Source organism: Podarcis raffonei, chromosome 2, assembly GCF_027172205.1.
Source record: "Podarcis raffonei isolate rPodRaf1 chromosome 2, rPodRaf1.pri, whole genome shotgun sequence".
In the NCBI taxonomy this organism is placed as follows: Eukaryota; Metazoa; Chordata; class Lepidosauria; order Squamata; family Lacertidae; genus Podarcis; species Podarcis raffonei.
The window spans coordinates 89,978,673-90,005,456 of record NC_070603.1 but is presented as its reverse complement, the minus strand read 5'-3'; the positions used below and the strand labels follow the sequence as shown (position 1 = coordinate 90,005,456).

Sequence of the window (26,784 nt, the reverse complement as noted above, 5' to 3'; positions counted from 1 at the left end):
TGCCAAGGAGGGATGGGAGCGAAAGACTGGGTTCAGATAGTATCTAAAGGCAAATCTACCCAGTTCACTCTTTGCAAAGCACAGCGACCTTTCAAACTGCAGACTTCTCCAAATTATGCAATGCAGTTCTCTAGAACAAGCAATGTGTACTAAGGTAAATGCATATATAGCTGCATATGTTAGTGAACATGTACACAAATCAACATTTTGGAAAATATAATTATAGATATATGATTTGCAGAAATATGTACGTAAGGCAAAACTGCGTATGAAAATGTATATTAACAGAAACTCACACTAAAATGCTAGTCAATTTTCATGAGGACTTCAAAAAACAATTCATAAGCTGTTGCGGAAATGTGGAGAACTCAACTCAAAATTGGAAAAATGAGAAAGAGAGAAACCATAAGTGACAGATTTGCCCAGCCCTAAAAAGGTAAAGGTAAAGGACCCCTGGCAGTTAAGTCCAGTCGCAGACGACTCTGGAGTTGTGGCGTTCATCTCACTTTACAGGCCGCTTCTGGCACAATGGAACACCGAAACCAGAGAAGTGCACGGAAACGCCGTTTACCTTCCCACTGGAGCGGTACCTAGTTATCTACTTGCACTTTGATGTGCTTTTGAACTGCTAGGTTGGCAGGAGCAGGGACCGAGCAATGGGAGCTCACACTGTCACGGGGATTCGAACCGCCGACCTTCTGATCGGCAAGGTTTAGACTCAGTGGTTTTGCCCAGCCCCACTCCCAAGTAAATTTGCTGGCGAATGAGTGAAACCATTGAAACAAACAGAATCTGGGGGCTTTTTATGAAAGCATCTGTCCTCAAATTACTGAGATAATTTCACAAAATTTTGGTCGAATCAATTTTGTTCTTCTCAAAGTCTCCCTTGCAGATTTTGATCATTGATCAGGGGTTAGGGGAGACTGTCCTTTCATTTTCTGCTATCCATCCCCTTCCAACCCAGCTAAGAGCACATTTTAACACCCTTTGGCCTCCTCTTCCATATTCTTATTGTGGTTAGCCAGAAGTAGTGGATTCAAGATGGATCAGGGGAAGGAGTACCCAACCTCCAGAAATCAAATGCTGTTTCCTGAAACTGGAGGCAAGCAGTATCTGCTAAAGACTTCCGATCTGTCATACCAACAGTTGGAAGGTAAGGAGTTCCCATTGTTTATTGTGGGAGAACCTCAGCTGAATTTAGGCAATGTGCTACACAGAAACAGATGAACTCCTTTGAGTACTGACTCTGTGTGTGTAGCTTTATTCCCAGCCAGAACTCAACAGAATTCTGTTCTGGCACCTCTCAGGTGGGCACCATTGCCATTATCAGAGAACAAGGGAGGCATTCATGGAGAGTTCCGGCACCCCTTTTTCTAGAAAAACAGGAGTTTGTGTGTACATTTTCAGTGTACTTTCTGCATTCAGGTAATACACTTGAGGGTTTGCAGATGTCCTTGTTAAAAGAAAAAACTGGGGAGGAGAGAAAGCTAAAGGACTCTCACAGAATACCCCAGAGAATGTTCCACATCTGTTTCATTATGGTATCTTTTCATGTTTGGATCTGGCTGCACTAAGTGTGCCTTCACTCGCTCTGTGGGGGTTTTCTGTTTATAGTCTAGTTTATCACTTGATGGTTAATGGATTACAGAGCACAGATTCACACTTGAGCTCCCTCCTTTATAGCTCCTGATACAATGGATCAGAAAACCACCATTTAATATAGCCATAATATTTGTCAGAGCCTATTTGAATGCCTTGGAGCCTTCCACTGTAATAAAATGCATGGAGTGCGTGCATGTTTTTGAATGTATGCATGCTGGCTGTCACCTACTCTGTACTAGATTTCTCCTTTTGGGGCAGGTACCTCCGATCTATATTGCCTTTATCTCAAGCCAGCCAGGCATATTTCTCTCCTGGAAATAATGTGCAAACTTCTGTTTACCAAACCTCTCATTTTGATCTCGCATTCTGCAAGACATTGCAGCCTTCTGCTCAGATGTTGAGCCCCATCCCTAGTAGAGGGGGACATGCCTCTTCAATTTTCTCTCATTATCATTTTCATATGTCAGCTGTTCTACTGCCAACATGCTGTTTCTATTAGATTTCTCTCCCCTCCCTTCCTCCTTACTAGCCTACTTCATTTTGGAGGAGTCATTCTTTTTAGAGAGTCTGTAACTGGGACCTAAGCATGATATGTATAGAGAGTTATTTTTGTGCATGACAGTACCTTCACGTTTTTTGCTGCCCATGGTAACCATTTTGTGCTGGTATCCATAGCACTTTTATCAAGATATGAGCCCCAGCATCTCACTTCTCATAAAAAATGTGCTAGATACAAATCTTCAGAATTATCTTCAAACAACCCTTTATCTTTTAACATAGAGGCAAACATGGGAAGCTGCTTTATACTGAGTCAAACCATTGGCCTATCTAGCTCAGTATTGTTGATACCAAGAGCAGCTCTTCAGGCAGGATTCTATCCCAGCCCTACGATGCTGAGGATGGAACCTGAGACATTCTGCATACAAAAGAGATGCTCTACGACTGAACTATGGCCCCTGAGGAGTTTAAGATGACAAATTTTTAAGGGAAACACCCAATTTAGAGATACAATCTGGTACAGACAAAAAGACACCATAACACCACTCACACTGGCTTTCAAAGAGCTTTTGCCTAAAGCAGTACTTTGAAACAAGGGCTGAGAAGTATAATGCAGAGTGTGTGTGTGTGTGTGTGTGTGTGTGTGTGTGTGTGTGTGTGTGTGTTATCAATTGTAGACCATGGTGTTGGAAGGCTGCCATCACTGCTGTCAGAACTTCAAAAGGCAAGAGGGCTTTTAACTAAAGGTTTTTGGACCCCTTTCCTGAATGTTCAAGATTGCAAGGAGAAGGCTTTTCCCCCAAATACTAACTGCCTTGAAAAATATGCTCATATTTATATCCCACCTATCAATCTGTTATTAACTACAGCAGCCAACAGAAGAAATAACTGGCCTAAACAGTTCCAACTGCAGAACAGAACACCACCTATGAACCAGATGGTTTGAGTCCCAGACTTGAGCTGGCATTTGTAGGATTTACTAGAGATTATAATGCTGTCAAGTTTTGGCAAAAGTATTATTTTCAGTTTAGGCCTTCAGAGGAAAGAAACCATACAGAAAACACAGAAAAGAAAACTGCTGCCATTACAACACTGCTGCTGTCCAAAGATGCTGTCCAACTTGGCACCTCATATCATGTCCATTATTTAATATCTGACCTCATTTTATTCTAGGCCTAGTTCTGTCTTATCACACCTCGGCCTACAGCCCCTGCTCCATTCCATTCCAATGTTTCCTGTTGGCTAAAGCCAAAACTAGTAGGACTGAAACATTTGAAATTAATATGAGTCTAACAGATTGCAAAACAGTATTTAGGGGACACTTTCCCCATAGATTCTACTAAACGTTTAAAAAATTGCTTCCCAACTGACAGAAGTACTTATTTTCAAAATCACAATCTGCAAGTGCTGCCTTTAAAGATATCTCACCTTCTTTCACATACAGAAGGAAATGACCATTCTAATGTTGGCCTACATCTGTAAGTCATCTAAAAAAAAATGCTTCTTGCTTCAGAATCAAGTTATGGAGCCACATTCAGGAGTAAATGTAAAACATAAGAAGCTGCCTTATACTGAGTCAGACCATTAGTCCATCTTGCTCAGTATTGTCTACATTGACCAAGCCCACAAAAACAACAACTGAGAAGCAGATGAGATTGCCTGGACAAGAGGAACGCACCAGGGCTTGATGGGGTGCCCATGTTGCTCTCGGCCTGGAAGCTGCTTCAAGGACCCCTTTCCATCCCAGCACCTTTTCCTGCTGGAGATCCTGGCAGATTCCTTCTGTGGACAAAGCAGGTGTTCTAGTGTTGAGCCAAGGGGACGCTCCAGGTATTGCACGAGGACTCCAACGCCTGATAGGTGATTTTTGCGCCCTCACCCATGGGCCTACACTGCGAGCGAGGGCCAGTTTTGCCAGCCCCTGGGTATGCCTCTGCTGGCCAACCAACTGCAATTTCTTCAATCAGGTGACAATTTCAGGCTTTACAAAGAACTACACATTAAGAAGATGGCAGGAACCTTCAGTGCAAATGTCACATCCATTTTGGGCTTGCCTGATCTTGCAGGGGAAGGCAAGTGAACAAGCAATGCCACTTACGCTTTCAGCCACCACCACACAGCCCCCATTAATCCTAAATTTCAGCCTCTGTTGGCTCTGGTTCTTCCAGTTCTTGACCCACGACTCCCATTTGGCTCATGTTCCAGCCTCATACCCCAGTGCTTTCCCAACTTCTTCAATTTAATAGTGGCTCGCCTCCAATCAGCAATTGTCAGGGCAACCTCAACCCTGCCATCTCCAAATTAAGCTTCGTTCTCTGAGCTCCCAGTAGCTGACCTGCTAAAGCACCTTGCAATTTTAGATGCACAGACCATTCCTGGCCCTCAGCATTAAGTTATCATTAGCTTATACATTTCATTAATGCAACATATATCATCTTGTGTTGATGCAAAGAGGTAAATAAGCACAAAACATGCCCTTTTCAGGAAGGAACAATTAAAAGCTTTCCTTTCCAGGTCTTCGTTTTCGATCCTGGATTGCTCACTGCCTGGAATAATCAGCTACTCTGTAATTTGGTGCAGAGTTTTATAACACCATGATCAAAAGCCATTACACAAACAATCCTCCCCAAACTATTTCTTTGACAATTTCCAGGCGCCGTTACATTTCACTTCATCTTAAAAGCCACCTTGTGAGCATTAGGAACAGAGCAATTAGCTATTTTATGCTTACAGGCTTAGAATCACACAGCAGGTGAGAATCTGATCATCTACTAATCTAGTCCACTGTACAGAGGCTGGTTCCCTTCTGCGTTAATCTACATCCACCTCCATGCAAGAAAGGTTACATCCACATCATGCATCTAAAGCACTCTTATAACACTTGAATGATTGTGGCACGCACACACACACACACACACACACCAAGAATCTTAGGAACTGTAGTTTGTTCAGGGTGCTGACCTTACAGAGCTATAACTCCCAGCACCCTTAAACAACGATGATTTCGCCATCCAATGGCATGGATTTATAAGATGGACACAAGACCTGATGACAACAACAAAGACACCACAGACAAGTGGTGAAATCTGGAAAGACTTGTTAGGATGGAAAAACAATTGTGAATATACATATTCTACACACAAGCTGATCATCATGCAATGGAAAATGCATGCAGCCTATATTTTTGTACCTTGACTATTTTTTATTGTTAGTGTTAGACTTGTTTGCATGAAAAACTTAAATAACTTGTTTTAAAAACAAACAAACACAAACTACAGTTTCCAGGATTTTTATGACTGTTAAAAGTGCCATTAGAATAATTAAAATGTATGGTATAGCTGTAACCAAAACTGAATGTCACCCACACAACAACAACAACAAAGAATGGGTGTGTGGCAAACAAGGCACCTTGTGCTAGAGGCACCTGTACAGTTTAACAAAGTTTAGACTATACCTAGTTTAGACTATTTGCATCCTGACATCTTCAAGGGAAGTTTCTCTCACCCCAACCATATTGTGAAGGACCGAATTCAAACAGCAGACTATGCTACGTGGATTCCCTGCTCTTGATCTACATCAGTAGCAGCCAGGACTGAAGAAACCCATTGAATCCTCATGGCCTCAATTCATGCAGCAAGTTCTGCTTCATGACATGGCTAGAACAATGCACAATTGCCACAGGGTGCCAATCCCCATTGCAAAAATAATGATCAGCACAGTAAGAGCAGCTGTGAACTGAAATCACCCATCGTCACAGCTTAAAAGTTCCCTCACATGTTTGTGCAACAGACACTACTTTCCGAAAGTACAAGACTGGAGAGCATGTTGACGCTAAGGAACCATTGCTCCATGTTATAAATTCCTACGCAGAGAACAACTTAATACAGAAATTTGTCTTTACCTAGTACAAACCACAATATGCTTTGCCCAGCTCATATCACAGCATGGAATAAGCTCACACGCACCCAAGCAGGGTCATAAGACACAATGACATGTAGGTAATACAGCAATATCTGCACATGCCTTCCATGTGACCATTTTGTAACATGTAAAACAACCTGTACTTACCCGAGCTATGAGCCACATATCTATTTACGAGTTAATTGACAGTTGTTTCGATACTAGCATACCTTTCCTAGGATTCAGTCCAAGACAACTATCTATAAATGCTGTGCAGGTGCTTGACGAATGTCTGGAAGCAATACTAGGCTGGCTGAGAGCCAATAATCTGAAGCTGAATCTCAGTAAGATAGAGATGCTGTGGATGGTGGTTCTCATGTCCCGGAATTAGGTAGTCATCCTGTGCTGGAGAGGATTGCACTCCTTCTGAAAGATCAGCCTGGAATTCCAGCCTTTGTTTCACTTTGTCACTATACCCAGGTGGCCTCAGTGGCAAGGAGCGCCTATTCCTTGAAATGATTCAATCAATCATTTTAATTGAGCATGGTTTTGGCTTTGGAAAGGCAGCATACAAAGTGGACAAACAACATATAAAAAACTACATTACTGCAAACACAGAAAAGCAGACATAAACAAAAAGCAAGACATCAAAAAGCAAACAACCAAACTGAACCACTTCTACACAAATCTGAAATAAATATACAAAAAATGAACAGCAACAACCTCCCCCAACAAAAATCTCCAACCAATACCTCAGTCCAAGATTCTGTTCAACAGCCTCAGCTTTTGCAGCTGCAGTCAGTCAGGGCTCTGCCCTCCCAGGCCAGGGGGAAAATGGCCTGCAAGCACAGAGCAGGTATTCCAGGACTCACAGCCTGGTCACCATGATCCACACTCTTTATGGAGCTTTACAGTGCCCCCACACTGACAAATTTTAAAATGGACTTTGAAATCCACTTCCAACTGCTTTTAACTGACATTTTAATGTTCTGTATTCAATGGCTGCCTTGAAAAAAATAATGCCCTTGTTTATACTGAAACTGATATTTAATGATATAAACAATTTTCTGCTGCTATCATAATATTTTCAGATGGCAGTTTTATGGATTACAATATTTCATAGTGAAATGTTATCTTAAAATGTTGTGAGTCAACTTGGGAGGGTTAACTCTGAAAAGTGGCTTGTAAATAAGTAAATTATCACCTGCCTTCCCCCTACCTCCAGCCACTAGTCACAATGAAACCAAAGGCCACAAAACAGTAGAAGGCACATGTAGAATTCAGCCCCTCTCAGCAAGCCTCCCCCCAAAGCATATCACCTGTACTGCCCATTACCCTAGGATGAACAGTTGGACTTAGCAAATTCTACTAACACTACAAAAATAAAGCAAAGTTATTCACAAACCAACAGCAGCCACAATAGGGAATCCAAGTGCTACAGGTGACGGCATCTAGTTAACATTTTCTCACACTTGTCAGAAACCTTCTCCTTCCAGACAAGCAACTTAAGATACAGAAGCCCCCTTTTCTCACATTCCAAAAGCATGTAAAATCTTTGGGACCTGCCACAAAATACTTCAGCTGTTCCACAGCCCCTCCCACCTTCACATCCTGCTTGTGGGCTTCCCAGAGACATCTCGTTGACCACTGTTGGAAACCACTGTTGGAAACGGTTGGATCATTGATCTAATCTTGCAGGCATTGTCTTATGTTCAGTTCAAGAATTAAATACTCTGCCAAGTCAGCTCTCTTAGCAAAATGCTTGAGCTTTCTTGTCATCTGAACGCCGGCTCAGATACCAAAGACGAGAGACACATTAAGTAAATAAAAAGACCCAGTGCAATAACCCAACAGCAGAAATGCATTCTTTTATCTGGGAGAGGAAATAAGAAAGAGAAGTCTTGGATGATCAAAATGAGTGAACATCGGAAAGAGTTTTCGAGCAGTCCATAGCAATAAAAGGTTGAAGGATAAGGGATGAGGCCACATTCTGTGAACCATATTACAGACCCACTGGTATATAGAGGAGGAGACGTCCAAAACTTGCCATGGGTGATAGCAAATGCAGTATAATGTAGGACAGATATAGCTCAACTGTGATCCTCTAGACGTTACTGGACTACAGCACCCATCATCCCAGCCCACTGGCTGGGACTCCTAACAACTTCTGAGGTTAGCCACCTCTGATTTAGGACAACTTACTGCAGGAACTGAAGCCCTCACATCAGGCCCACCAGCAAAATGCCATCCATGTAAATCATGTGATCCTGACTCAAGCAGCAAGTTGCCATCACAGTTAGCAAGTCCTGCCTCATGTACCCTGGGAACACCACTGTAAGCACTCCCCTTTGGTTGCCAACTGGCTCGTCTTCAACTGGGAGGGGCTATTTAGATCAAGAGCTAGCTTTACGGCACAGCACCAGCCCCGAGTTAGTATGTACTGCAACTATTTAAATCCAGGGCACGATAATATGAAAATTGCCCAAATTATACACAAACGGCTGACAATTAGCATACAGCAGCATGTGTTGTGACAGTTGCATCACTGTTCAAAGCAAAGCACTTAAGACCGAAAATGCCGAACACAACAAACAGATACACAAGACCAAAGATCACTTCCCAGTCCCAAAAATACCCCTTTTCAGAAGGTCTGACAATGATCCAAGAAGCAGCATCGATCTATTTAAAGTAGGGAGGCGGAACCTTAGGGCCAGGGGAGAAACAAGACCCTCCAGATCTCTCCATTCATAGAATGATAAAGTTGGAAGGGATCCCAAGGGTCATCTAATCCAACCTCATGCAACACAGGAATCCATTCAGCTCTCAGGATTCTACCCAAGCCATACCTTCTGCCCCCCAGCCTTCCCTAGGCTGTCTCCATGCCCTCAAGTCATGGCTGTAGCCAAGAGGGGCAGGGAGGGGCAGCTGCCAATCCCCCATCAAGTAAATCAATACAAAATAACCACCGTATTTTTCTGTGTATAAGACTAGGTTTTTTCATCTTATGCACAGGTAGTGTTGAGGGCTGTTTTCTTAATTTGGAGTCCCCAAAAATAGGGGGTGTCTTATACATGGGAGCGTCTTATACACAGAAAAATACGGTAACTGAGGTTCCCCCCCCAAAAAAAACCATAAAATCTGACACCCCTCCAACATAATTCCTGGCTACCCTAATGCCTTGAGTACTCTGGCAGGCTAGGATGTGCCCTTTAACTCTGATAACCCTTTGGTTGCCTGAGTGGTGACGTGGGGGTGAGGTATAGACACGTCTGACTGTTGCATGGCTGGGAGCTGGAAAGTTAATAATCACCTCTGCTGCCCCGCCTCCTTCTTCCTCTGACCACGCCCATGGCTGCCATAGAGAGTTGGGGTGGAAAAGGTTCCCCTCTCCTGCTTAAAAGCATCTGGGAGATGATGGGGTGGAACTCACCTTGAAGGTGACTCAATCAGTCTTAATTCTGCTGCTCAAAAGAGTTCCCAGGTTTTAATTCAGTGCTTCAATTAATATTGTGCTTAGTGTGTGCATTCTGATTATTTTTATTCAGAAGCTTTCCAAGTGTGCTCTGGGAAGAGGAAATATATCTGAAAGCATTTCTTCTCAATATAAAATTTAACTGTATTTAACAGAGGAAAGACCAGATCCCCATAGCTATCCCTAGTCTTAAAGCTACGTAGACCTTTTAGAACTCTGTCTCTCTGTCTGTCTGTCTCTCTCTCTCTCTCTCTCTCTCTCACACACACACACACAGAGAGAGAGAGAGAGAGAGAGAGAGAGAGAGAGAGGAGGGAACACTGCAAGCTACTCGACTACTAACAATGAAATAACCGCTGACTAAAACACAACATTATGGCAACAGCAGCAGATTAAGAAGTTTCCTGTAGGAACTACTACAGGATATCCAAGAACAATTATATGGGATAATATGTTCTCTTTCATTTTAATCTGTCAGATCTTGCCTCTATTGAAGTTAATGGGAAAATTTCCACCAACATGCAAGAGTTCCCAGATTTCATCCTGTCTATTTTGGCAAGGGACATCAAACTGCAGCCCTAGAGACTCAAATATCTGTAAAATGGTCTAGTCTAATGCCAACCTTCCCATCACAGAGGGTGATACCCAATGTTAATCGGAGTATGGATCTGCTCTGTTAGAGCCACTGAAATCAATACGCTTAAGTCATTTGATTGGGTGGGTCTATTTCATGTGTGACTTAGTTGGATGACATCCAAAACTATTCATTACAAGGACTGTGGTGCTTACACAGATAGTCTTCTCTTGGTTTTACTCTGGTACTTCCATGCCTATATGTGTCATATGATTTTATTTATGGATTTAAAAAAAAATATTTTAGTTTTATTTTATTATGTGAACATATACTGCACGAAACTAATATTTTCAAAGGCCACCCAATGACCATTTACTGAAGGATGGGCTAGTACGAATAACGTAATAGACATGCACCACCTTGAAAGTTGTTTTCTAGTACAGTACTTCATTAAGTCCTTACACACACACTCAATGTAATGTAGGCTTCCAAAAAACAAAACAAAATCGAACTACTTGATAAATAGCATACATATCGTCTTATGACATTATGTCACAATCACAGGAGGAGCACCAATGGTTGGTGCAGATGGTAGAGCTCACCATTAACTTTGCCATCAAACACCCCCACCCCAAATCTTTTGCTGGCACTACTCACCATTCAGCACTGAACACGCACATGCAAAGCTAACCAGACTACTTGCCCTTTCAGCATCAGTCCATCAGTAATCCATGGATTAGCAAAACAGACGTAAACACTGATACTTCATGTCATGTCGGTCCCATAGTAAACACTACAATGTATGGGGTGAAGTCCGCACCATGTTTCACGTTTATACTGCTAATGGGCTTTGATTTTATCAATGAATGAGAAGGAAGAGAGTTCTGTTTTTCTAAATGCTTGATAAAAACCAAGAATGCAATGTGGTGCGTGGGTTTTATGTTGCACTTTGGGGTGTTGCTTAACGGACAAGAGGAGAGAGATGAGGCTGTGGCAGAAAACAACAGGCCGGATCCCACCAGATTAGAGCCGAACCTTCATCCAAGGGTGTGTCATCCATAGGTACTGGTGTGGAAGCGGAACAGATACCCAAGCTTCCTTCCTCCCTTGTGCAGAGCCTCCAGCACCGATCAGCTGAGATTGCTTGTCCACAGCCCTACCCATTCCCCTGGGTTGTGTAACCTAAGAGCTAAGGAAGGCAAAGAAAGGGGGGGTGCTCTGTGTAGTTTTTAAAAATAAATAAAAGATAGGCTTAAGACACAGGCATATGAAGAAATGCAGACCCTTTCGTCTTAAATGCTATTTGACGTGATGGAAAAGGCACCACATCAAGAAGCATCATTCTACATATGGAAGATATACACACACGCATATATAAATCGACGCCTACATACTCCATCTATGCAAATGCAAATCTAGCCAGCCACATACATACAGTCTCTGTTATGTATGTGTACACCGAAATGGGGCTTTAATCGAAGGAAGGCACCATTTATCAAGCGATTTCGCGAGAAGGCTCCAGACCTCGCCGTGGCGAATATTTTTTACTTTTCTTTTTTTTTTTAGTGAGGCTCTTACTCCGAACCGAGACTGTTAAAAAGCCACCATTCACACAACTGCAATGCAGCTTTTACTACCCCCACCGCGATTCCCACCCCCCAACCGCACGACCTCTGCCGTCCACAAAAGCGAGCCATCGGCAGCCAGGGCTTGCTCGGACAACGCAAGGGCTTTCACAATAAGATTAGCGGTGCATAATAAGATTTATAACAATGAAAATGGGAGGGCGGCAGGAGAGAAAGGAGGAGGGGAGGGAGACTGGGGGAGGGGAGGAAAAGGAACCAGGTGAAAGTGAGTGAGAGAGAGAGAGAGAGGTACAGCTTCCACTCACCTTTTACTTGAGTTTCATATTCTGCTATGATCTCTTTGTCTTTCTTGAACTTTGCTTGAGATGACATCTTCGGGAAGATCTACCAAGATCCCAAAAAAATTTTTTCCCCACCCTCCTCTCCTCTCTTCTTTTAGGAGGAGCAGAAAGTCTCTCCCTCGGCTTGATCTGCTCCGCCGGATCAGCTTTGCAGCCTTCCCCGTTTCTCACTTTGCTGCAAAGACAACACAGCTTCTCTTCTTCGCTCCCTTCCCCGGCATTTGCCTTCCGCGACCGGCGATCAAGCAGCAGCAGCAGCTTCAGAGAAGAAGAGAAAGAAGAAGAACCTGGCAGATCCAATAATCTACAGCTATTGCCCTTGTACTAACAAGAGGAGTGAATGAAGCGCCGGGGGTGCGGGTGGGGGGAGAGAGGGAGGAGGAGGAGGGTGTGTCACCTGCACCCAAGTAGCCTTCAAAGAGACGTTCTGTGTTGAAGAGGACGATTAAAAAAAAAAGAAAGAGAAGGCGGCGATCCAATAAATCAATCAATAAATAAATACACAGCCAAGCCCTGGAAGCAGCGGAGGGGAGGGGAGGGCAGATCAGAGAAGAAAAAGCAGCAGCAGCACACGCAAAGGTTCCTCCTTCCTTAGCATGCAGGCAAACCCAGAGCAAGGAGGAGCAGCGTGAAAAGCTCTCTGGCTGTAATCCAAGGGAAGGTCAGGTTGCAAACGGGGATCGCATCCCCGGCTCCGCCTCGACCCACAGACATACACGCCCCCCCTTTCCAAGCAGGCTCGAGGCTCCCGATGCCGAACGGGGAAGGTGACAGGCGGCGAGGGGTGGGGATGGGGGGGAGCGAGCGCCCGAAGTTAGTTTGGCTGCTGCGAATGCATTGGCTCCGGTCTGCGGCGCCGGTGCACGGAGCTGCTTTTGACTGCGGGCTTGAATTAAGTTCGCTCCACGTCACGCACAGGCAAGGCTCCGCCTCCCGCATTTTGTAACAACGGGCACTTTGCAGCCTGCAGGGCGGTTCGGCTCACTGCAAGGGGCAGAGAAATCGGCAGCAGCCCCGCCAGCAAAGCAAAACAAACAAACAAAAACGTGCAAGGGGGGGAGATCTGCGGGAGCAGTCCTGTCTCACAGCAGCGCCTGGCCTCCTCTCCTGCGGAAATAAAAGATTTGGAGGGACGGGTAAATTCGAGCGGGAGGCAAATTGGGTCTAGAATGATTTACATTTTAAAGAAATTGCCTTGATCTCACTATTTGACAGTATTTGCCTTGATCTCACTATTATTTTTTTTAGCACCAAGCAGCGTAATCGTTTCCAAGTTAGCTTCGTGCAAAGTTTAGGGCGAGGGGAGGGAGGGCGAAATCAAATTCTGTGTTGCTTTGCTCTATAGGTGGCTCCAGGTAGGAAGCTGAGATCGCAAGCAGTCGTCAGCTTTTCCGGGTGCACGCTTGGCACGTTAGCTTCCACACTGCTGCGGGCGGCTCTTGGCATTTTTTGTCCCACCCCTCCATCACTCCTTTCCCCGCCCTTTTCCCTATTCTGGCAATGGGTGCCCACTATTGGCGCTGTAAGTTATTGACAATGCAGCAGATCCACAGTGCGGTCGTGGGCATGCTTGCTGAGAAGTAAGCCCTGCAAAGTTTAGTGGGACTTCCTTATTTCCTGTGTTACCTGACCAATCTGGTGCCAGAGGGTATCGAATAAATGCCTGATTTTGCTGAGCGAGGGGCTCCTGGGCCTTTGGCGTACCACAGCTGGATGGATCTGGCCTGTGAACCACAAGTTTACCACCCCTGGTAAATAGGCTAAAGAATGCAAAAAGGGTCGTGCTGGATCTAGCCAAAGACCCATTTGATCCCACAGGAAGCCCACAAGCAGAAATGCTGTCTTACAGTATAATCCTCAAAGTAAGCACCAGTGAATACAGTGCCACTTACCTCCGTGTGAATAAGATTGCAGCCTTGCTTGCTATAGCTATACAGAGATACCTCAGGTTAAGTACTTAATTCGTTCCGGAGGTCCGCTCTTAACCTGAAACTGTTCTTAACCTGAAGCACCACTTAAGCTAATGGGGCCTCCTGCTGCTGCACCGCTGGAGCACGATTTCTGTTCTCATCCTAAAGCAAAGTTCTTAACCTGAGGTACTATTTCTGGGTTAGCGGATACTGTAACCTGAAGCGTATGTAACCCAAGGTACCACTGTATTGCACACAGAAAACTGAAGTTAAGAAACAGTGGGTGCTTCCAGACTATTGATATTTTGGGGTGGCATTCAGTCACATACTGGTAAAGAATGAGGTTTTGCAATTATACTGGATTAGGAGGTCTTGCACAGCAAAACCACTTCCCCAACAGGCTTTTGGTAATAAAGTGATGGGAAAACACACTGGGAAATGGGGGAATAACACTTGTTCGGACCCAATGTAATCTAGTCTGCCCTCAAATAAATCAGGAAGAATGCTCGTTAAGCAGGTCATCTGGAGGCACCCAGTGAATTACTGCAGGCCATATAATGAGTCCAAGGAAGAAGTGCCATTTGAACCCAGATACAAGGGCAACCCTCTCTCAACTGGGACTACACGCTTTCAGAAATTAATCTTATGTGCGACTCTTGTGCTTCCACAATGATACACAGAAGTGAATCTCACTGTGTTTGATGGAATTTACTCCCTGCATAGGATTGCAGCCACGAGGACCTTTGCGTACACACCATACATTTAAAGTGCATTCACACTCCAAATGATCCTGGGTACAGTGGTACCTCGGGTTACGAACAGTCCTGCTTACAAAAGCTTCAGGTTATTCCACAAACCCGGAAGTAGGTGTACCGGGTTGTGAACTTTGCCTCAGGATACGAACGCAATCCGCTTTTTGGGCCACGGGAGGCCTATGTAGGGAATGCGCCTTGGGTTAAGAACAGACTTCCGGTGTGAAGGGAACATATTAAGTTCATAACCCAAGGTACCACTGTATTGTAGTTTACCCCTCAAAGAGCTACAGTTCCCAGGTCTCTTTAAAAACCACAGTTCCCAGGATTCTTTGGGAGAAGTCATGTGCTTTAAATGTGCCTTATATGTACAGCTATTTAGTTCTTCCAACCCCCCCAGGGCAATTTATTTCTGCACTGTTACGATTTACACTTATTTATGCTGTCAGGATAAGTGAAATCATTTTAAGACACTTTAAATTAAAAAGTGCAATGGAAATTCTGAGTAATTATTGAAGATTTAAAAATATCAAGCCAACAGTGAAGCACATACGAATGATCATTTGATTTTAAAGGAAAACTTATGCACACTTAACTCTTTTGGATGGTATCCAACACGTGAAATGTATTCCAGGAAGGCAGACAGGCATACATGCATTTATAAGCCATCCATTGCTACTGTGTTTGTTTGCATTTGTGGTCATTTTGAATTACAATGCCATCTTTCTCCTTCCACCTCCATCCTCACTATAATGTATGCTGAATATTTAATTATTACAAAGAGCAGGAAAGTGATGCTGCTTCATAAAAACTAAGCCAGACATGGAAAATCATAGACCCTGACTATAACAACCAAATGTGTACAGGTGAAAGAGTCTGATCACATATTGCAATCTACTCTGGAGTAATGTATTCTGTGTCTTCATATGTTTAATAGGAAAAGTTAATTACATTTCTTAATTAAAATAATAAAAGGGGGATAATAAAACATCACCCACCACAAACGTCGTAATGAATGTGTGCCCATTGCTGCCCATGTCCAAAGCCCACCCTTTTAAAAACATGCTGAAGGTGTCTACAGCTGTGGTGACTGCACAACCCTTCTGTTTCTCTTAGAAGTATTTATGCAGACTGAGAAAAGATGGAAGGACCACAGGGAACATACAGGGTCACAATGATAGGAAAACAGTGTTGTGTGGATGCACTGTATCAAGTGAAGGAAGTGTGGCGACCCCACATTTAACACCTAGTGTGGAAGCACCCTTAATGTTGGGTGAACTTCAACTCAGCAGTTATGAGCTTTCATGGTGAGTGTCCAGGGGAAAAAAGATACTCTTTTATTTGAAGTATTTTTACCCTACTCTTTTTTTTAAAAAAAAGGCTTCCAGAGCAGTCTACAATAATATAACAAAGTTGCTTTTCTCAGCTTACAACAGAATGCAAATCTAATCTATTTTTGAGGGTGATGGTCTCCTGAAACCTTTTGCTTCTTTTGCAGGGGCAGGAGTCATCCCTCTCACCAGATTGTCTCTGCCTGTGGCTGGTGAGGGTTGGGTTCTTTAATTCCTCTCAATAACCTGCACTGCTAAGAAATTTTGCTACTTGCTTAATAATTAAAAACTGTACCCCTCCACCCAGTGAAATGATAGACAAGAGACTCAGGAGACTGCCCTGGAAGGGACTGTGTAATAACACTGTTATATCACACTGTATATCAGTGTTTCCTGATATAAACTGCTTTTAAAAAGAAAAATTGACACTGACTCCACCTCTTAGTTATTACAAGGGCAGTATCTGTCATTTACAGGAATTGTGTTATATGCACCCTTTTGAAATTTTTGAAGGTAAGGCATTAAGGTGTGGCAGAGAAAAAGCTTTCCTGTATTTGGGAATATATCAAAGCCAGGCAGCTAAAAAAAATTAAAGTAGCTTCCAAATTAAGAACAAGTAGCACCATCAGCACATTTAGGCATAGACTTTGAATAAGAAAATGAGATGGAAGGGGGTTGGGAGGGAAGAGGGGGAAACGAACCCAGAAACTTTTCTGTTTTTTTAAAGGTTCTCTTCTAGCTTGCAATTCTGGCATCAGCACATTCATTTCACCTTATCATACTGCTCGCTGGGAATTGTAGTTCTCAGCACCAGCTATGGCAGAGAGATGCTTGGAAATTCAGCTCCACACAAACACAGCACACCGCCAACAAAAACAAACACATGCAGGACTTGAAGCGGGTTTAACATGTAGATAGGAAACAAAAAATGTGTATAAGAAACAACTGAAAGAACTAACCACAACAGTGAACATATGCACCTGACAAAAAGGCTGCTTAGTTGAGTCACATAGTTCACAACAATAAATAAGAGTTTCATCGAGAATGGTAAACATTAAGGAACTTTGTAGTTCTACAAAGGAGCTGGCTGTGTAGTTCATTCATATAGTTTCATAGCAATCAAAGATAGTTTCAATGAGAACAAGGGGTTTAACATTAAATAACTTTTGTCCACGCTCTTACAATACAGCTGGCTTTGACGTTCACATAGTTTCACAGCAAAGAGAATCTCAGGCTCTGTACAGATTACTGTTTACTATGGCTCCAATGTGCTCCCATCAGTGGCATTTGAAGCCAAATACACATGACATTAGCTACAATCCATTTGTAGCCTGCAGTTTCTTGAGAAATACTCCTGTTTGATGCATTTGCCCACTAACCAGCTTTCATCCAATGTTTAAACAAGCCGTGTGACTCAGCTACATTCATCACAATAATACATTTTGAATGCGTTATAAACATGCAACATCAGGTGGCGTCAGAGAGCAAAAAGGAATTTATATTATATTTTTACATAGGCTTTTTTTTGGGTAACGATTTAATTTCTGACTTACTTATAGCGTTTTTAACCTGTGCCTAGATTCACCCATGGTTAAGATGAAATGTGTACATTTGAGACAGCCATCGCACATGAGTAGATGACAGCTTCACTGAGCCTTCAAGAGGTTGCAGACACACGGAAACAAATTAGTACATATTGGGTGAAGACATCCCTGTTCCATCTCTGGTGTGTACAGCAATGTAAAAAATGCAGCTTGAAATATAGCAGGAGGAAAGAACCTTGCAGCATTTTAAGTCACTGACGTGTACATAGCCTCAGTAAGAGCAAGGGAGTTTCCATTTAATAAAATGTTGCACATACATCTACAGATCAACTGGCTAGGCAAGTGATGTGATGAATGCTGACTGCGTATGCGCAGATGTAACCAAAATGAAACATAACTTGGAGAGGAAATAGCTCAATACAAAATATATTTAACAAAGCATTACAAGCTGAACAAATTCTTTTTCTGAATTAGAGAATGACAAACTCTGGCAACCTGATTATTTCACATGTACTGACTCCAGGTTTAAGGCATGAGAAATATTTGTGTGCAAGACCCTATAGAGCTGGAGAATCAGAGTTAATAGCTTAACCTGAATGGATCACAAACCCGATTCAGTTTTGTTTGTTTAATTTTTTGGATAGAAATTTATATCCCACTCTTCACTATGTGGGTCTCAACTATGATATGGTAAAGATTACCTGCACCATATTCACATTGCCAAATAGCAATTTTAGAACTGGAGAGAACAGCAGACTGTGACAACTAAGACAATACTGGATGGGAGACAGAATTAATATATTAGCACAGGATGGGACAGGTTAAAAATGTGGGAGACCCTATTCAAGATAAATGCTTTTGTAATGCATTAGCTCTCCAGCACTAATATTAAGATGCAACTTCTCATGTGTCCCATTGACGGCAACGGACTTGATTCTCCCCTTCTCTAGGTCTGTAAATTCTCAATAGTATTTTTGCTTAATCTTTGCCTCTGCAATATAATAGGGAAATCAAAGCACAACGGTGGTATTGCAAAACACTATAGTAATAGCAGAGAGGAAGGAATTTGGTCCTGTGATGAAGATTGGTTATTTCACCAGTTTTGTTTGTCCATTCCTTCATCAGATCAGACCTCAAGGATCAGGCTATCGTAGCATAGCCCTGCTCTGCTTTGCAAGGAAAAAAAATAATCTCTGTGAAAGGATCTCAACTACAAGCACTAGAGCAGACGTCTTTTCAAAGACATTAGAAAGCAGCTACCACTCCACGTAGACAATGCTGGGTTAAACAGATCATTTTTCTGTCTCCATATAAAGGAGCTCCTTGTGTTCTTTCCACCTACACAAAGCTATGTTGCCTGACAAGTCATTTCTAGGTCAAGGCTTGCTGAAGGCTTAGTTAGGGCTTCCACTATAACGCTGGCTAGTTAAGCAAATAACAGGAGAATTGTGTCTGAGTACTCAGGAACACCTAACACTAGCATTAAAGCCTTTTATTTTTCCATTGCTTTTAACTGTGAATCGTCATTAGATTTAAGTCAGTCGATGAGTAACCCAACTGTATCTTCACGCTTCTACAGCAGCACTGAGCACCTTGATTCAAAGGCAATAAGTATGATAGTAAGAATATAGAAAGAATCCCACTAGATCAGAGCAAAGTCTGTGTGTCCCAGGAGCCAGCCTCTTCCTTAATCTTGGCATTGTCCTTGTACAACATAGCAGGGAGGAGAATGGGGACAAAACTAGAATTAGTTAGCTCTGCTTGGAATTGGCTCTGGTTCCACCCATTGTTGGCATCCCTGCCTTCTCAATGAGCAACGCCCAGCACAGTACCTGGGAACAGGTACTGCCCTATGTCTTCTCCTTTAGGTGGGATTCTTAAACCACCATTTGCCAGCAGCCATGCTTTACATTCAGGAATAGACAACCTTCCCCAGCTGTAAGAATAGGTCTGTGTCATGCAAGTCTACTCGGTATCATTTTTAAATTTATCTGTTGCTATTTTTTGTGTTGCTTTTATTACATTTTGTGTATCACCTTGAGATGTGTGGGTAAAGTGATTAATATAGAAACTAACAAATAACAACAACAACATACATACATACATACATACATACAGTCAATTGGCCCTGTTAAGACATTTAATTCACAGGACTGCAGTCTTCAGTTGAGTGAATAAAGTCCTTGTGGCTACTTAGCCCTAGCTTAATTGCTCAGTAATAATAATAATAAATTATTTATACCCCACTCATCTGGCTGGGTTTCCCCAGCCACTCTGGGTGGCTCCCAACAAAATATCAATAATAATAATAATAATAATAATAATAATAATAATAATAATAATACAAAAACATCCCTAAACAGAGCTGTCTTCAGATGTCTTCTATAAGTCACATATTTGTTTATTTCCTTGACATCTGATGGGAGGGAGTTTGACAGGGCGGGCGCCACTACCGAGAAGGCCCTCTGCCTGGGGCCCTGTAACTTCACTTCTCGCAGCAAGGGAACTGCCAGAAGGCCCTCAGCGCTGGATCTCAGTGTCCAGGCTGAACGATGGGGTGGAGATGCTCTTTCAGGTATACTGGGTCAAGGCCATTTACTGCTTTAAAGGTCAGCAGCAACACTTTGAGTTGTGCTCAGAAATGTAATGGGAGTTTAAAACTTTCAGCATTTGTTTTTGAGAGTGAAAACTTTCTTTTAATCACCTTTGCAACGTCCATCAATCAAAGCTCCGACGTGATGGACTTATCATACAGCAATAAGGAAAAGTGGGGTTTGGAGTGTTCCCCATGGACACTGGAAGATACTAGAATCATCCTCAGAAGAGAGATATAAAAGGTAAAAATAAAGGGACCCCTGACCGTTAGGTCCGGTCACGGACGACTCTGGGGAGAAATATAGGAGTCATGAAAACAGTGGTCTTATTTAATCTCTACAAGTGCTGTTCTTGAAAGATCTGTAACTGTTTCCCTCATAGGACTGGCTACTCTTTTAAGGCCAGAAGTGGCCAGTGAAGACACCTTCCTTTCTGTGTGTCTTTATAGCACTTTTTACACTCCATTCTGGAGCCTCCAGATCTTACAACCATAAAAGGTGGCGTGGATTAGTCTGCCAATCCAGACAGCTGGCCATATTAACAGTTCATACAGCCAGCCTGTGACTTCAACCAGAGAGACTGCCAAAAAAAATAAAAAATTAGGAAGTGTTTCAAACTATTTCTTCAGATAATATTCTTCTAATGTATGGAGTACAGCATATAGACTCATATGGCAGGAAGTGTTCATTGTGGAAGCAATATATGAAGCTAGTTATTTTGTTTAGTTTAGTTAAATGGAAAATATTTGTATTTTAGAACTTGTTTTATGGTTTTAATTGCCTATGGGGGCCTAAACTGTGGCTGGAGAAACCGAGCCAGATGGGCGGGGTATAAATAATAATAGTAATATTATTATTATTATTATTATTATTATTATTATTATTATTATTTATTACTAAAATGCAGTGCATTAAGTACTTTTAAATATGTAGGGCTTGTTCACACTTCCACTTGTCCTGTGCCTAGAATGCATGGGTCTGAGCTGTTTTCCTTTTACCCCGCTCCTTTCCTAGGGAAAACCCACTCTTTAGCGATAAGTTGGAACAAATGACAATCTGCAGAATACCTGAATTGCTGTTTGCTCCAATTGAGCCCTAAAGAGCAATTTCCCTTAGTGGAAAGCCACAGGACAAAGGGAAGTTTTTAAGCCCCTTTTTAGAGCAAAACATAAAAATAAGAAATGCTTATTATATAAAATCAGATCAGTCTTCCTTTTTTTTTAAGAATAATTTTTTATTAACTGACCAATCACATCAAATCAAACCAAATTACATAAATTCCAAATTACACAGCCGAATTTTAAATTTTTGTTGGGGGTACCCATATTTCAAGTTCCGAAGGGGATCCAATCAACTTCTTGCTTCTTGCTGCTGTTTTAATGTCCACAAATCTAACCATATGATGTTCACAGTACTATCCAGTCCTTTCTTATTGTTTTTCCACATCTCTTGTTGTTATTTTCATATATTTTTCCTTTCTCTTTGTGACCTCTGATAGTCTCCACAAGCTGGTTAAAACAGTTTGTAATCCTGCGTGGATTTATTTTTTTTATCCAGTAGCCATATCCAGACGTTTTCCATATAAAATCACTTCCATACATCAAAACAGTCTTAGCGTCATTAATCTTCACCAATCTGCCTCCTTTCTCAAAACCTCTGAAGAGATTCACCAGGAATGCAGTCTGAAAACAAGTCCGTTCCTCCTCCCGGCTATAAATCCTTTGGCAAGATGGCGACTCTGAATTAATTGCTGCGCCATTCCAAAAGCTCTTATTGCTTCTCGATCTCCATAAAGTATACTTTTGGTTAAAGTTTATCTCCACATAGACCTTAATCATCCTGCTTGGGTCAGTTCAACCGACGGTTCTAATGAGGAGGGGTTCTTAGTAAATCACATAGAAGGAAAGTAAAAAAGGTTCCCCCCCCCCATTCAGTCCCGTTGCCGACATACCCAGCCTTTGGTGTATCTTCATCGTAAAATATTCCTGTTTCTCCAACCCGTCGTCTTCTTTTGCAGAGGTCACTTAAATTAGCAGACTTCACTCCCCTTCTTCACTTGAAATATGTGCATTTGCTTCTTTTGTAATTAATTATTCCAAATTGCTGCAGCTAGTACGCGATCAGAGACAGCGTCCAGGAGAGCCGAGGTCCACACGGGGGCATTCTGCCTAGTGCCCTCACCCCCTTCTTTCGAATTTGGGGTGATTTATGGGCACAGCAGGCAAGGGCAGTGTTCCCCATTCCCTTGGGGCAATAAGGGAGGCTGCCTACACCCATAACAGCCTCTTAATTACCCCGTGTGGGTCGGAGAGATGGCATTGTTGGCCATCTTCCAATGCGCCCCTAGTGGCCCCCCAAAATCAGATCAGTCTTCCATCTAGGATAGCACCAGCTATCCTGACTTAGAGGCTCTACATCAGGGATGGAAAACTTCAGTCCTCCAGATGCTGTTGGAATACAACTCCCACAATTCCTGACCATTGGCTATCTTGGCTAGGGCTGATGGGAGCTGAAGTCCAACAACATCAGTAGGTCCACAGATTCTCCATCCCTGCCCTAAACAGATTGAGGCTTGATCATGAAGCAGTACCAAGTACATTAGTTTTTCCACTGAGCTATGCTCCTAGTAAATTAGAAAAATATAGAGGAAACTTGTTATGTCGATCAAATTATCTTATATTTTGTTTTGGAAAAGACAAAAGAATTTGTTCTCTCTGAAGGCATTTGTCCAGTTTTGAGATAGTGATACACTTTTTACAGAACAGTCCTATATGCAAATTCCACAGGCACAGCAAATGCATATCTCATTTTCCTGCCCCAGCATAATTAGAGTTTAGAATTGCTCTGTCTTAACCCAAGGTACCACTGTAAAGGCATTTGCTGAGGTGAGGACACCAGCATCAGATTCTCCAGCTAACAAGCAAGCTCTACTGTAGTCCTGAATTTGATTTCTCTTGGCAGTCCAGACGCCAGACTCAGTCCATGTCTCCCCCGCCCCCACCCCATCTGAAGCATAATATCCAAGGCCCATCCACTTCCTCAAAGATTTGTGACTATTTTACCAGGAAAGCAAAATCAATATGAAGGCAATAACATTGCAGTTATATAATCTCGGCGAGCCTGGCTGCTCTTCAGACATCACTAAAAATAAAGCAGCAGCATCTGGAAAACTTGTTACTCTATGAATCAGTGGTCTTGACTAAATATATTAGTATTTGAAAAGAAAAGGGAAAGAAAGGGACACTTTGCATCACTTACCAAGCAGACAATTTTCAAATAAAGGAGTGTGGGAGGAGAGAAAAGCATCTCGTTGTAAAAATAAATACTTTACAGCTTCAAGGTATAAGGAAGCCAATGGTAGCTATAGCAACATGGTCACTCCAGTAAGGCTAATACAGATTACTTCCAGGGCAGTAGCCTTGATTATGCTCAAGAAGCAGAGGTAATGCTAGCTCCAAGTGAGTCCTAAATGAAGGAGAATTCCTGAAGCTCTGGCTGGCAAGCATTGTATATGACTTCAGAAAGTAAGTATTCATGATATACAGATCATGCACACTTTAGAGAACGAGGCAAAGGTTACTTGAGTTACTTGCGTGGATAACCACACATGCCTGAAGCGCTCCATCTCCTGACACTAGAAGAGAGAAGACTTTGGATTTGATATCCCACTTTATCACTACCCGAAGGTGTCTCAAAGCGGCTAACATTCTCCTTTCCCTTCCAACAAACACTCTGTGAGGTGAGTGGGGCTGAGAGACTTCAGAGAAGTGTGACTAGTCCAAGGTCACCCAGCAGCTGCATGTGGAGGAGCGGAGACGCGAACCTGGTTCACCAGATTACAAGTCCACCGCTCTTAACCACTACACCACACTGGCTCTCTTAGGAAAGTATGCTAAGACTGAAGCGCACAGGAGAACCCCGTCATAAAACAGATGACAAAGACACATATCTTTGATCAATCCATTCAGGTTCTAATGCAAGCATTAATGACGACATTATTATTGCTCCCACTTGACGGAAGACGATAAGCTGGGACGGAAGAACCTTGATTTTTCCTGATTTGCGTTTCCAGTCACAGCGCCCGCCTCCCTGTGCAGTGGCTAGAATGTGCTGAAGGTGCACTGCAGTTGGATTTCAAGCGTCAATGGTGGACCAGAGTGGAAACATCCGATCCACAGACCACCAGTCTGCCCACTAGAGGACCCCTGATTGGCCAGTTCAAATTAATACTTGTGGCGGGGAATTCTGTCCTGCAATGCAATTGGCTGGATAGAGTCTCAACAGGCCATGCTCGTGCATCCTGGCTGCTGGGGATGGTGACTGTCCCACAAGGGGCCGCAACTGCCACTCACCTGGAATCAGGTAAGTGGCCAGTCTTTCACATGCATAGATATTCAGGCAGTGCACAAACCCCCCGTGTGACCATGTTTCACAGTGTCTTGCAAAGGGTTAACTCCAAATTGTGATTTGCCATCTCCACGGGCTGTGATATATATATATGTGTGTGTGTGTGCGCGCGCGCGCGCGCATGTATCTCAGTTGATTGCCCTGGATGATTACTGCACACTTTGGTCTGGCAACTGAATATACATGCACCAAATGACTCAGTGGGAATGCACACCATGTTTGAGGTGATATAAAAGTTCCTGTACATGGAATATATAGCTGTGACCAGGGATGGGAGAAGACATTAGCTTCACATATGGTATATTATTATTATTATTATTATTATTATTATTATTATTAGAATTTATATACCACCCTATACCCAGAGGTCTCAGGGTGGTTCACAGAACAAAATCAAAATACAAAACCACAAAATACATAAACAAAATAAAAATAACCCACTAACCCCCCCCAAAAAACCCCATATTTTACAAGGGCGTAGGATTTTAATGTGAACCTACCTAATGTGAACTTTTTGAATCAATATGCAGAGTGAAATTTTAGAAATTTTAAAATTCACACTTTTCTGAATTTTGCAATGCAGGTATCCTGCCAAATGATGTCAATAAAATGCCTATATAAGGGGACAGTATACTTAAAATGCAGATGTATTTGTGAAAATAACATACATATATTGGGGGAAAATGCTTGCAAAAATGTGTACATTAGGCAAAACTACAAATAAAATGTGTCCGTTAAGTGAAATGCATATTAAAATTATACTGGACCTTTCTGAGGACCTTTTCAAAAAATAAAAAACAACTGATGCAGAAATATGATGAAGCAAACAAGACTGGAAAAATAAAGAACCAAGAAAAACAGAAAACAACAGGTTTGACCATTCCTACTTGAGACAACTCACTGCTGCACACAAGTCATCACTTAGCAGTCAACCTACCTACATGAATATCCATGTGTGAATCCACCCTGTTCTACAGCACAGTCATTACAATCAATATTCATGGAGGGCTAGTTTGCCGTTTCTCCACTTTCAATCATCTTGGAGAAAAGAGGAACAAGTCCAGTGCTCCTCCCTCCCCCTTGTTCACTTTGAGTTATTCAAGCATCTAGCCACAGGCCCTGCAATCACTGCACAGCAATCTCCAAATAAAAAGGCATTTAATGAATAATACTCTGTTTTGTAGCACACTTCTGTGATTAAAAACCTTTCCTGCTGAAGTGCATCTGCTTAACATGCTACCCCCTTTGGAGAAGAGACCACTATTTTGACTGTTCTCCCATCATGTTTGCAGTCTGTTCTATGCTCTGTGTCTTCTCAGTCGCCTGATTTTTTAATTCCTCCCCACTCTGCAGTTGTCCCATCTTCTCATGAGAGTCTGCTAATATTCAGAAGTTAGGGGTTACTTACTTGTGTTTGACAACTGGCTGGTGGACACAGCAATGCAAAACAGGGAACTTTCCAAAACTCTGAGGTCACACGTATACAATTTTAGGAAAATGGGAGGCTCCTCAAAAACAAAATATCCACAATGGTTTGCAGGGCTATGATGTTATGGAATAAGGGATGATGTCTTCAGATAATGAAGGGAGAGCTGCCATCATTTGTGAGGTACACCACTGCTTACCTTCTAAAATGATAAGATGCTGGGGTTCTAAAACCCTCCGCTTTGGAAGCTCCCAATTCTCTAAAGTTGTCTTGCTGATTACAGTTCTTCAAAGCCAAAGTGGATAAAACATTAGAAGATCTTTGATATTGCTTTTTAAAAACAATAGAAGTCATAAGGAATCATGCAGGGCAAGGGTGAAATTTGATTGGCACTGTGACACTGAAAAGGAGCAAACCATTTTCCCCATACTGTTTTTCTGATTAAAACAATACCACCAGCCAATGCGCTATTTGCTCTATGGGGCAAAGTATATAGGTACCACATTAGTTAGGCTAAAGTATCCTAAATACAGGGACGCGGGCGGCGCTGTGGTTAAACCACAGAGCCTAGGACTTGCTGATCAGAAGGCTGGCGGTTCAAATCCCCGCGACGGGGTGAGCTCCCGTTGCTCGGTCCCTACTCCTGCCAACCTAGCAGTTCGAAAGCATGTCAAAGTGCAAGTAGATAAATAGGTACCGCTCCGGCGGGAAGGTAAACGGCATTTCCGTGCGCTGCTCTGGTTCACCAGAAGCGGCTTAGTCATGCTGGCCACATGACCCGGAAGCTGTACACCGGCTCCCTCGGCCAATAAAGCGAGATGAGCGCTGCAACCCCAGAGTCAGCCAC

General features: G+C 42.7%; 2 protein-coding genes across 4 annotated transcripts in view; one reads left to right on the top strand and one right to left on the bottom strand.

Annotated features, from left to right (window-relative positions):
• Nucleotides 1-12,859, bottom strand: part of SRGAP3 (SLIT-ROBO Rho GTPase activating protein 3) — a 184,815-nt gene extending 171,956 nt beyond the window's left edge. The window contains exon 1 of one of the 3 annotated variants that reach the window (XR_008329068.1): nt 11,938-12,859. Coding sequence is in view for 2 of the 3 variants with exons in the window: in XM_053378094.1 (XP_053234069.1) it covers nt 11,938-12,004 (67 nt within the window). In the remaining variant the exon portion in view is untranslated. The remainder of the gene's footprint in view (nt 1-11,937) is intronic. The other 2 variants (XM_053378094.1, XM_053378095.1) reach the window with 2 other exon arrangements.
• A 1,240-nt stretch (nt 12,860-14,099) lies between these two features.
• Nucleotides 14,100-26,784, top strand: part of TATDN2 (TatD DNase domain containing 2) — a 159,346-nt gene continuing 146,661 nt past the window's right edge. Inside the window, exon 1 of the mRNA XM_053378096.1 lies at nt 14,100-14,121. The gene's annotated coding sequence lies outside the window, so the exon portion shown is untranslated. The remainder of the gene's footprint in view (nt 14,122-26,784) is intronic.